Source organism: Rhincodon typus, chromosome 28, assembly GCF_021869965.1.
Source record: "Rhincodon typus isolate 14 chromosome 28, sRhiTyp1.1, whole genome shotgun sequence".
Classification (NCBI taxonomy): domain Eukaryota; kingdom Metazoa; phylum Chordata; class Chondrichthyes; order Orectolobiformes; family Rhincodontidae; genus Rhincodon; species Rhincodon typus.
In genome coordinates, this window is record NC_063359.1 from 38,766,876 (window position 1) to 38,779,149 (window position 12,274).

The following is a 12,274-nucleotide window of genomic DNA, read 5'->3' on the forward strand; positions in this document are numbered from 1 at the left end:
TGTGTGTGTGTGTGTTTGTGTCAATGTCTGTGTGTAGCTGACGTGTTGTCCTGCTTTTTCTGTCACATTTCTACGTTACCGCCGTCCAGAGTCTATTTGAGACCTTGGGGAGTGATTTCTTCCCCTGGTTAAATATTCCCAGGGCAGGGCTGTACGTGAACACAGAGAGAGAGAGTTTTCCTCCTGATGCACAGCCTGGATGTAGCTGAGAAATTTACTACCCGCTGCCAGGAATTATACAGCCGCTGGCTGGGCATTCAGCTTCCCCTCTGCTCCCTTCCCATCCCACACGGAGCTGGTTTTGAAGTCGAGTTTTGTTTGAGGATGGGAGGGGAGCTGGGACTGGCAGGATTTGAATGACCTGCAGGTTCCAGTTGGAAAGGAGCGAGTGAGAGGAGCTGAGGAGGCAGGAGGCTGTTCTCTCTCCCCCTGTCCCTGAGCCCGCTGCCTGTCTGACCCCCCTCCTCCCTGCTGAAGGGCTGGGAGGGAAGCCTTGCAGACAGTCTGGACTCTCAAACCTGAGCCAACTGCTCCAGGAAGCTGCAGCGGGGAGTTTGAAACTGTTACTGACCCTCGTTCTTACGGACCAGGAAATCCATTGAAGTCTCCACCGACCCTGAGGGTCAGGAAGGTTCCTCCTTGATGTTTTAGATCCACACTCCCCTCAGCTCTCTGTCTCTCTCTCTCTCTGTACTCCTACTGCTTTATCTCGCTCTCTCTCTTACCCTGCCTTCCTCTCTCGTGTGTCTCTATCTGAAAGTCTACCTGGATCTCTGCTCTCCACCCTCCCACACACCCTATCACTCTATCATTCTCTCTATCATTCTCTGTCTATCACTATCATTCCCTATCACTATCATTCTCTCTATCATTCTCTCTGTATCTCTACATCATTCTCTGTCTATCACTATCATTCCCTATCACTATCATTCTCTCTATCTATCCATCATTCTTTCTCTATCATCCTCTGTCACTATCATTCTCTCTGTTTTTCTGTCATTTTCTCTCATCCTCTGTATCAATCTCTCAATCTCTTTCACAGTCATTCGGTTTCTACCATTCTCTCCTCCCTCCACCGATCTCTATCATTCTCTCTCTCCCTCCGTCACTCTCTCTCTAACATTCTCTCCTTTTCTCCCCATCATCCTCTCTCTCTATCATTCTGTCCTCTCTCTCCACATTCTCTCCTCTCTCTCCCCATCACTCTCTCTCTATCATTCTCTCTCTCCCTCCACCACTCCCTCTCTCGAACATTCTCTACTTCTATCGCCTTCATTCTCTCTCTCCAGCATTCTCTCCTCTCCCTCCCTCCACCACTCACTCTCTCTCTAACATTCTCTCCTTCTCTCCCCATCATTCACTCTATCATTCTCTCCTCTCTCTCCCTCCACCACTCTCTCTCTAACATTCTCTCCTTCTCTCCCCCCATCACTCTCTCTCTAGCATTCCCTCCTATCTCTCGCTCCATCATTCTCTATTATTTTCTCCTCTCTCCATCACACACACACACTCTCTCTCTCTGTCCTTCTCCCTCCCTCCTTCTCTTTCTCTGTGCTGTCTCTAGTACAGTTGTGTGGGGCTCCCGATGAGAGAGCACGTTCCCTATTCACTCTGAATATGACGAATGGCCGGTGGAAAGGTGTGGATGGGATTCAAACAGACAGTCCGGAGCCCAGCACCCAGGTAAGTGAGCCTGAGCTTCTACACGCAAGTCTGAAAGAGCGATTTTCCCCATGTGGTAAAGATTGCAACAATTTGAACATCCTGTGTGTTTTTTTTAACAATGCTTTACTAGTTTGTTTTAAATTGTTGGAGGATCGGAAATCACGGCGAAGCAGCAGCTGAAGGGTTATCCTGAAACCGTGAGCAGTTTGCGGCTGTTGATATTTCAGGCTGAAATTGGCATCGATCAGATTTCATGCGCGAATTAAACTGGGAGAGTGCGTGTTCGCTGGGAGAAATAGCTTTTCGCTGGTATATTTGCCCCTGCCTTAGAACAGGGTATTGGAGTGACTGTATAGTGTTGTATTTACTGTCCAGCTCTGGGAAGGGTGACCTGAAGACAGGATCCCTTCAGTTTCCCGTTAACACAGCTCTGATAGTATCTCTGCTTAATTCACGAAATTGGGTCTAAGCTATGGAACCTGGGTTTTAGTGGCTCCTATCACAACCCCATGGGGGTCCCAAAGCACTTTACCCCCAACCAAAGACCCGTGTGCTCACTCATACAACGTAGACACACAATAGCCTCCTCTGTGCGCACAGCAAGCTCCCACCAAAAAACCAAATAGTGGGAAGCAGAGAATCCGTTTCTGTGGTATTGATTGGGGTATAATTATTGGATGGACACCAGGGATATCTGTTCTCCATCCCCTTCAACATGATGCCATGGGATCTTTCACATCCATCTGACAGGACAGAGCCTCATTATAAAGTCTCATTTGGAAGATAAACCCATCCTTATGGCCTGGTAAAACTTTTATTCCTTACTTCTTAAGGGATAAAGTCACCTTTGCTTTTATTGGTCAGTCATTGAGTATGGGAGTTGGGAGGTCATGTTGCAGCTGTACAGGACATTGGTTGGGCCATTATTAGAACACTGCGTTCAGTTCTGGCCACCCTGCTATCGGAAGGATGTTGTGAAACTTGAAAGGGTTCAGAAAAGATTTGCAAGGTTTTTGCCAGGGTTGGAGGGTTTGAGCTACAGGGAGAGGCTGAATAGACTGGGGCTATTTTCCCTGAAGCGTCGGACGCTGAGAGGTGACCTTATAGAGGTTTATAAGATCATGGGGGGCATGGAGAGGGTAAATAGACAAGGTCTTTTCCCCAGGGTAGGGAGATCCAAACCTAGAGGGCATAGGTTTAAGGTGAGAGGGGAAAGATTTAAAAGGGACCTAAGGGGCAACATTTTCTCACAGAGGGTGGTGCATGTATGGAATGAACTGCCAGAGGAAGTGGTGGAGACTGGTACAATTACGGCATTTAAAAGGCATCGGTCCATGAATAGGAAGCATTTAGAGGGATATGGGCCAAATGCTGACAAATGGGACTGGATTAATTTGGAATATCAAGTCGGCATGGACTGGTTGGACTGGTTGGACTTAAGGGTCTGTTTTTGTGCTGTACATCTCTATGATTCTATGCCCATAGGGCTGCTGTACTATTATAGAATCATAAAAACCATTGCAGTGCAGAAAGAGGCCATTCAGCTTATTGAGTCTGCGCCGACCCTCCAAAGAGCCTCCCACCCTATCCCTGTAACCCTGCGTTTCCCACAGCTAACTCACCTAGTTTTTTTGGATTTTTTGGATCGTGGGTGGAAACCGGAGCACCCAGAGGAATCCCACACAGGCACGGGAAGACTCTACATGGAGAGAAAGAGATGGGTGGTGGTGGTTTAATCTGAGGGCCACCATGCTTCAGGTGAGGGGAGAGGTTGAGAAGGAGAGTCCTTCGCATAATCTTAGCCGGTTTGGGAACTGAACCCACACTGTCGCTATCAGTCATCATCCATCCAGGTAACTGCGCTAACCATGGTGCAGTAGTAGTGTCCCTATCTCTGAGGCAGGTGACATCTATTCAGAGGTCTGTAATCCTATTATCTCTGAACAGGTCATTTAGAAAATCCAAAAGATAAGCCGAACCCCCTTAGGGCAGGTCATCATGACAGCCCTGGGCCTGTCAGACTGGATCTAATACTCCCTTCCCTGGAAGGGGACTTGATGCTCTGACTCAGAGGCGAGAGTGCTACTCACTGAGTCACAGCTGACACTGCACCTGGGAGTGGGGAGTGGGGAGTGGGCTGGATGGTGAGGTGTGTGCATTGGCAGGTTCTGCGTGGCTTATTTTGTAAGGAGTTGAGAAAATCGACAGTGAATAAAGGTGTTTATTGCAGCAGAAACTGGGGGAAGATTTTTTTTTAAATCTCTGTAAAGATTAGAAATGGAATTCTGCGAATTACTTGATGGAAGTGAGAGGAAGATTAGTGTTAGGAGTGCACATGAATAAAGGATGAGTTTAACTACAGCTTCTGGCTTACACCAACAATCTGTGGATTCAGCTCCTTGTGCCTGCTGTCAAACACAGTGTCTGGGAGCTCTATAACCACTCAGTAATAACCTTGACACAGGGTCCAGTGAGGGAACACACTGTCCTGGACTCTCACACACGGCCACAGATACACCTGTCTGTTCCTTCAACCAAACAATCTCTCATCACTATTACATTCCCAACCTTCCACCTTCTAAACTGCCCTCCTCGTGCATGGCCCTCCTCGTGCACTGCCCTCCTCGTGCACTCTCCTCCTTGTGCACTGCCCTCCACGTGCACTGCTCTCCTCGTGCACCTTTCTCCTCATGCACCTTCCTCCTCATGCACGGCCCTCCTCGTGCACTTTCCTCCTCGTGCACTGCCCTCCTCGTCCACCTTCATCCTTGTGCACTGCCCTCCTCGTGCAGCTTCCACCTTATGCACTGCCCTCCTCGTGCACCTTCCTCCTCGTGCACTGCCCTCCTCGTGCACTGCCCTCCTTGTGCCCCTCTGAGCAGTGAGAGCTGGTGCCTGGCACTAGCAGCAGCTGTGTTGGTGTTGCAATGCCAAGGAGAGGAAGCAGCAAGAACCAGGAGGTTAGAGTAAGGTAGCCGTGGGCGACAAGTTAAATTACTGTTCTCAATTGGTCCTAGTTGAACCCTCGCCTTTCACAAATACTAAACACAAACGGGAAGGAATGTTTTTTCTCTCATAGTGACCCTGTCAGCTGTTCATCCTAATGCTCCAGAATCTTTGCTGAATGATTGGCAATCCCATTCTCTCTGGTTCGGAGCTTATTTAATTTGCAGCAAAATCACTCCTAACCCAAAGAAAATTGCAGTAGGGCTCTTGTGGCACAATGGTGGTGTCCCTACCTCTGGATCAGGAGGCTGGAGTTCAAGTTCCTCCCAAACCAGAGGTTTAGTCATCACATCCTTGAACAGGTGGATCAGCAAATAACTACAAATTTACAGATCTGACCCAGAGGCTGTGACAGCTAGCACTGCACTCTGGAAATGCAATTTTCCACATAGTGTCGAGCCTCATTACTGGCCTCCTGTTTGTAATTGAAATGCAGCCCTGTCACTCTCAGCAGTATTAAACTAAAAACAAAATACTGTGGGTGTTGGAGATAGGAAATAAAACAGAAAATGCTGGAGAAACTCAGCAGACCAGGCAGTATCTGTGGAGGGACAAAAGGGGTTTACGTTTTGAGAGCGGTCTGACTCTTTCTTGGAAACTCTCAGCAGGATATTCGTAGAGTCATACCCTTTGGTCCAACCAGTCCATGCTGAATGTAATCCCAAGCTAAACTAGTCCCACCTGCCTGGCCCTGGCCCATATCCCTCCAAACCTTTCCTATTCATGTACTCATCCAAATGTCCTTTAAATGGGGCAGCACAGTGGTCAGCACTGCTGCCTCACAGCACCAGGGACCCAGGTTCAATTCCAGCCTTGGTAACTGTCTGTGTGGAGTTTGCACATTCTCCCCATGTCTGCATGGGTTTCCTCCCATAGTCCAAAGATGTGAAGGTTAAGTGAGTTGGCCATGCTAAATTGCCTGTAGTGTTCAGGGGTCTGTAGATTAAGTGGGTTATAGGCAGATGGGTCTGGGTGGGATGCTCTGAGGTTCAGTGTGGACTTGTTGGGTCAAAGGGCCTGTTTCCACACTGTAGGGAATCTATGAAATGTTGTAACTGTACCCACATCCAACACTTCCTCAGGAAGTTCATTACACAGGAAAACCATTCTCTGTGTAAAAAAATTGTCCCTCATGTCTTTTTTAAATCTTTCTCCTCTGACCTCAAAAGTATGCCCCCTAGGTTTGAAATTCCCCACCCAAGGGAAAAGGCACCTGCTATTCACCTTCTTTATACCCCTCGTTATTTTATGAACATCTCTTAGGTCACCTCTCAACCTCCCACTCTCCAGTGAAAAAAGTCCCAGCCTATCCAGCTCCCCTTATAACTCAAACCCTCCATTCCCAGCAACTTCCTGGTAAATCTCTTCTGGACTCCCTCCAGTTTAGCAATATCCTTCCTCTACCAGGGTGACCAGAGCAGGACACAGTGCTCCAGAAGAGGTGCTCTCTGCCTCTTTCTCCTTGATTGCCTTTCTGCCACCCATTCCCAGTCTTGCTGCTCACCTTTAGGCTGCAGGGTGATCACATCCAGAAACCTACAATCCGCAGCATTGAGACATCTAAAACCCAGAGCCCCAACTCCAGAAGCCAGATTGCAAGCTGCTTAAATTGATTACACTTTGATCTTGCAGGACTGTTGGGGAAATATTCACAAGTTCACACTGTCCAACCCCGATTCTCTTCATTTCATGATCTTCTAAGCCACTTCACACAATTTTAAGCTGTCTCAGAATTTCTGTTTCTCTTCCACTTTCTGCAATACATCCTTATTCACACATTTCCACATTCCATCTCCCTATTTGACTCTCTTCCCTATTGTTTCAGAGCATTTCACAGAATTCCCAACGATTTCACATTGCTCCTGAACATTTTGTAATGCCACCATGTTATATTATTTGACACCCTCTCATTCTACTCTATATATCAAACTATTCATTGATATCACAAACAATTCAGAAGACCAGCAAGAGGCCATTCAGCCCCTTGACCTATTCTGCTATTGAGTTAGATCATGCCTGATCTGTACCTCAACTGCATCTACTAGTCTTGGTACCTCAACTTCATCTACTGGTCTTGGTTTCCCAACTTCATCTACTGATCTTGGTTCGTCAACTTCATCTACTGGTCTTGGTTCGTCAACTTCATCTACTGGTCTTGGTTCGTCAACTTCATCTACTGGTCTTGGTACTCAACTTCATCTACTGGTCTTTGTTTCCCAACTCCATCTACTGGTCTTGGTTCGTCAACTTCATCTACTGGTTTTGGTTCCTCAACTTCATTTACTGGTCTTGGTACCCCCAGCTTCATCAACTGGTCTTGATACCTCAACTTCTTCTACTGGTTTTGGTTCCCCAACTTCATCTACTGGTCTTGGTACTCAACTTCATCTACTGATCTTGATACCCAAACCCTTAATTCTTCATTTACAGGGAAGCAGTTGCAACGTAACCACACCAGTACAGCGCAGGCCAAGGCTAATACTCTGGGGACATGGGGTCAAACCACATCCCATCCATTAGCTTCTGGAATTTAACTTCAATTTGTTAATAAATCTAAAGCTAGTAATAACCATAGTAACCACCACTTTGTTGTAAAAACCCAGCTGAGGAAGAAATTTGTCCTTACCCATCCTGGCTACGTGTGACATGTGACCCACAGCAATGTGTTTGTCACTTAACTGCCCTCTGGGATAGGTGAGCAAGACACACAGATTGGGATGGTAGTTAGGGACAGTGAATAAATGATGGCCAACACCCACATCATATGACAGAATAAGGGGATAAAAATCAAAATTCAACCGATGTCAATTTTGAAATTACCAATCGATTCCCAGCCTCAATAGTCCTTTGGCGAAGGAGAATTCTGTACATTCCCTCCCCTTCATTTTAAGAATTGCTTTCTGATGTCACCCTTGAACATGCTGGCTCTTTTTTCTGATATCTTTAACCAACCTGTTGCAGAGATAATATGACACACCTCTGGAGCAGATGGAACTTGAACCCAGACCTCCTAGCCCAGGACTAGGGATACTACCACTGTACCACAAACACCCTGTGGCTTGATTTTTAAGGTTCTGATTCCTCGTTCTGAATTCTATCACAACAAGGGAAATAGATTTTCTTGATTTATCTAATGAAATCTTTTAAACATCTTAAACACTGTAACTAGATCACCTCTTAATCCTCTTCACTTAACTGTAATACGAGTCTCATGTGTACAACCCACTCTTAGAATCTAACCCTTGTACCTTACTGTTCCCAACACCACCACCCCCACAAGCCCTCACCGTTTTTCCTGATCTCCTCGTGGGTTTCAGTCCAATCTGGTTGAAAGATGAATAGAACACACATGCCTTGATTGATCAATTGTTGTCATGAGTACCGAGATACAGTGAAAAGTGTTGTTTTGTGTGCCATACAGGCAGATTGTACCATACAAAGTACCTCAGGGAAACAGAACAGAATGCAGAGTACAGTGCTACAGACGCAGAGAAGGTGCAGAGAGAGAGACAGAGAGAGAGAGGGTGCGATCGGAATTAACATCTGAGTGGTCCATTCAAAACTCTGATAACAGCCTGGCACTAGTTCACAGTAATTAATCAAGTAGCTAAAGATGTTCAGCTTGCTTGCAGTTTTCCAATCTTGCTTGCTTCCCTGCTGACGAAATCGATCAATAATATTTTCCATCTTTGCAATTCCACGGGGATATCATCATCAACAACAGCAAAATATCGATATGAAATTCCATCAGTCAAATCCTGAAACATGCAAGCAGAACTTCAAAATCTTGTCAGCCTGAAATTAATCTTGTCACAGGAATTCCCAAATATTAATCATCATGCACTCAGCACACGAGGGAAGGGAAAGCATTGATACTTACAGCAACACCGGATATATTTTCGCCATGAGCCATCTCACAAAGTAATCAGTGTCAAGCACTTAGTACAACTTGAATTATGTTGCAACTCTCCAGAATTGCCCTGGAGTGCCGGAATTCAACATCCTCTTTCCTGTACTTCTGTAAACAATTTTCAGGTGTGAAATCATGCATACATTAAAATCAGTTAGGACTTTTGTTATATTCCTGTGACCATTCCTGTGTATGGGGTAAAATGCCTTTATATTCTCTGGAGTTTCAAGGAACAAGAAGTGATCACCCTGCAGTATATAAAACTCTTAAAGGTCTTGATGGGGTGGATGGTTGGAGGTTGTTCTCTTAGAACTAGAACTTAGTCTCATTCTCAGAATAAGGGATCGATCATTTAGGACTGAGATGAGGAGAAACGTCTTCACTTGAAATGTTGTGAATATGTGAAATTATCCATCTCAGAAGGTGTGGATGTTCAGTTATGTTCAAGACTGAGATGGATAGATTTTTGGGTTTGAAGGAAGTTGAGGGACATGGAGATAGTGTGAGGGGGAGGGTACGTTTCAGATATACTGCAGCTCTATAAAACTCTGGTTAGACCACACTTGGAATATTGTGTTCAATTCTGGTCACGTCATTATAGGAAAGATGTGGAAGCTTGAGAGAGGGTGCAGAGGAGATTTACCAGGATACTGCCTGGACTGGAGGGCAGGTCTTGTGAGGAAAGGTTGAGGGAGCTAGGGCTTTTTTCATTGGAACGAAGAAGGATGAGAGGTGACTTGATAGAGGTGTACAAGATGATGAGAGGCATAGATAGAGTGGATAGTCAGACACTTTTTCCCAGGGCAGAAATGACTATTACAAGGGGTATAATTTTAATGTTATTGGAGGAAGGTATAGGGGAGATGTCAGAGGTAGGTTCTTCACACAGAGAGTGGTGGGCGTGTGGAATGCACTGCCGGCGGTGGTAGGAGAGTCAGATACTTTAGAGACTTTTAAGCGACTCTTGGATAGGCACATGGAGGATAGTAAAATGTAGGGTATGCAGGGTAGATTGATCTTAGTAGGATAATAGGTCGGCACAACATCGTGGGCCGAAGGGCCTGTACAGTGCTGTACTGTTCTATGTTCTATGTTGTATGTTCCAGAGGATCCACCACGATTGTGATGAATGACAGAGCAACCTCAAGGGCCAAATGGCCTCCCTATTTCTTGACATTTCTGAATCCTTGTTCATTGGCTGGAGAAATAGAACTGATGTTCAACTGTGTTGGAGGTGAGAATCCATGAGACTGAACCAGCAGGACTATGCCCAGATAAAGTTGGCAACGTTACACCAATGTGAAACTGATGGTTTTGGGAGCCCTAGCTTTATATCCTGTGAATGCACCACCACCCATTGACACCATGACATGGAATAACATGATTCTTGTGGTTACACCCAATTTCCAACACAGGGAGGGATATTACTGTTCATGTTGTGCCTTCCACTTTACACCCTCTAACGCTAAAGGCAAATCACTCAATTCCTTTTTGCTCATATCCTCAGCCAACTTCCATCTAAAGGCATTGAAGCTACTTGTTGTCAGTTTCACTGTCAGAAATCACACAACACCAGGTTATAGTCCAACAGGTTTATTTGAAATCACAAGCTTTTGGAGTGCTGCTCCTTCATCAGGTGCTCTGAAAGCTTGTGATTTCAAATAAACCTGTTGGACTATAATCTCATTTCGCGTGACTTCTGACTTTGTACACCCCCAGTCCAACACTCAGCACCACCCCGTCAGTTTCACTGAGTAGTATACTCATCACAACATAACAAGGTCATTGGTCTAAGTCTTCATTCCAATGCAATGACATGGGAGCTCCACATTATTGAAATGTCAGAACTAAGGGAAGTACAACATTGTCAGAGGGAGGGCCGCACTGTCGGAGGGTCAGTGCTGAGGGAGTGCCGCACAGTCGGAGGGTCAGTGCTGAGGGAGCGCCGCACTGTCGGAGGGTCAGCGCTGAGGGAGTGCCGCACTGTCAGAGGGTCAGTGCTGAGGGGGTGCCGCACTGTTGGAGGGTCAGCAGCATGGATCGCCACACTGTCGGAGGGTCAGTGCTGAGGGAGCGCCGCTCTTTCGGAGGGTCAGTGCTGAGGGGGTGCTGCGTTGTCAGGATGGCCCTTGTCTGGATAAGTTTTGAACTGACGCCCCATGTGCTTCTTCAGGTGCGTCTCTGAAAGATCCCTCAGCTGACAATGTTCCAAATAGTAGCCCTTTTAGAATGAGGCAAAACATGGTCCAGGAACAGTGAAAGCAGCTGACCCTCCCTGGAACGTAAGTTTAACGGCCTATTTTCAATTGGTAGTTGGTTCAGAAATGTGGGTGCTTTAGTAGTGGAGAATAACAGAGAAACCTAAGGCAGGTAATTTGGAGGTGGGAAAGAAACCATCCCGCAGCGCTTGAAGGCATCGCTGGATTAAAAAAAGGGGGCTTATTTTCAGTTCTTCCTGTTGCTTCATCTGATCCAGGAGGTGTGTGTTCGAGTCCCACCTGCTCCTGAGGTGCATCATAATGTCTCTGAACTGGTTGCTTTGAAAATATCCACAGCTTACTTTCAGGCATGTGATGAAGCATCTTCGGCAATAAGAAATTAATGGGGTTTATTTTCAGAATTGGGCAGTTGGTTTGGTGGAGCAGAGAGTGAACTGGAGATTATAGTGAGCAATGATATGCAAATAAATGGGTGTAGAAGACAGACTGTCTCCAGTTTTACTAAGTGAGTGGCTCGCAATGCCAATATTTAATGACTCAACCAACATTACTGATTCAGATTAATAATTTGTTACTGTATTGTTATTTATGGGTCTCATTGGATGATAAAAATCAAACAAACAGGATCTGGGCTGTGACATAAAACTTACCCACCACTATCAGAAACTTCCAGATATTAACCAACCCTCAATGGGCCCTCTGGGATGATCCAGCAATCAAATTCACGACAGGCAGTTTAATAAGACAATCATACCACTTCTCAGGGAGGCAACTGGAGATGGATCACAGATCCCAACGATTCTGTAATGCCCACATCCTGCTAAATAAATTAAACAAATTCAGAAACTGCCAGCTTTGTGTTTTTGTTTTAAATTTGCAGTATTCCAGGAGAGAAACACACGACACGCGGTTTTGTTCTGGGGTTTGTCTTACACATTAACTTTCAGCAAGACAAGTGGTTATTCAGAGAAACCACCAGCAAGGAACACCAACACCGAAGCAAAGGAAAACAGCTCCAGCAGAGAGGAGAGGAGAACACAGTAGATTAAAGGATGCCATGATGAGATGTGGTGGGTTTCCGCTGCCTGTTGTTCTTAGAGTCGGAGCACGGTGGGTTCAAGTCCCACTCTCCAGACGGGAGAGCAGAATCCTGGCTGGAAAGCCCAGTGCAGCGCTGCCTGATAGCAGCTCAGTCTGAGGTGCTGTTGGTCAGGTCAGAGGCTGAACCAAGACTCAGTTGAAGAAGAACAGGGAGTTCCACCGGGAGCACTAACAATTAATATTCACCTTAACCAATAAATTCAAAGCAGATTCATAGAATCCCCACAGTGCAGCAGGAGGCCATTCAGCCCATTGTGCCTGCTCCAAACCTCTGAAGAGCATCCCACCCAGACCCTGTCCCTGTTACCCTGCATTTCCCACGGCGCACCCACCCTAACCTGCACATCCCTGGGCACTACAGGACAATTTCCCA

At 46.2% G+C, this 12,274-nt stretch overlaps 1 protein-coding gene across 1 annotated transcript in view; it reads left to right on the top strand.

The window, feature by feature from the left end:
* The first annotated feature begins 1,607 nt into the window (after positions 1-1,607).
* fibcd1a (fibrinogen C domain containing 1a) overlaps positions 1,608-12,274 on the top strand; it is a 15,830-nt gene continuing 5,163 nt past the window's right edge. The window contains exon 1 of the mRNA XM_048613409.1: positions 1,608-1,683. Coding sequence (XP_048469366.1) covers positions 1,618-1,683 — 66 coding nt within the window. The 5' untranslated portion in view covers positions 1,608-1,617. The remainder of the gene's footprint in view (positions 1,684-12,274) is intronic.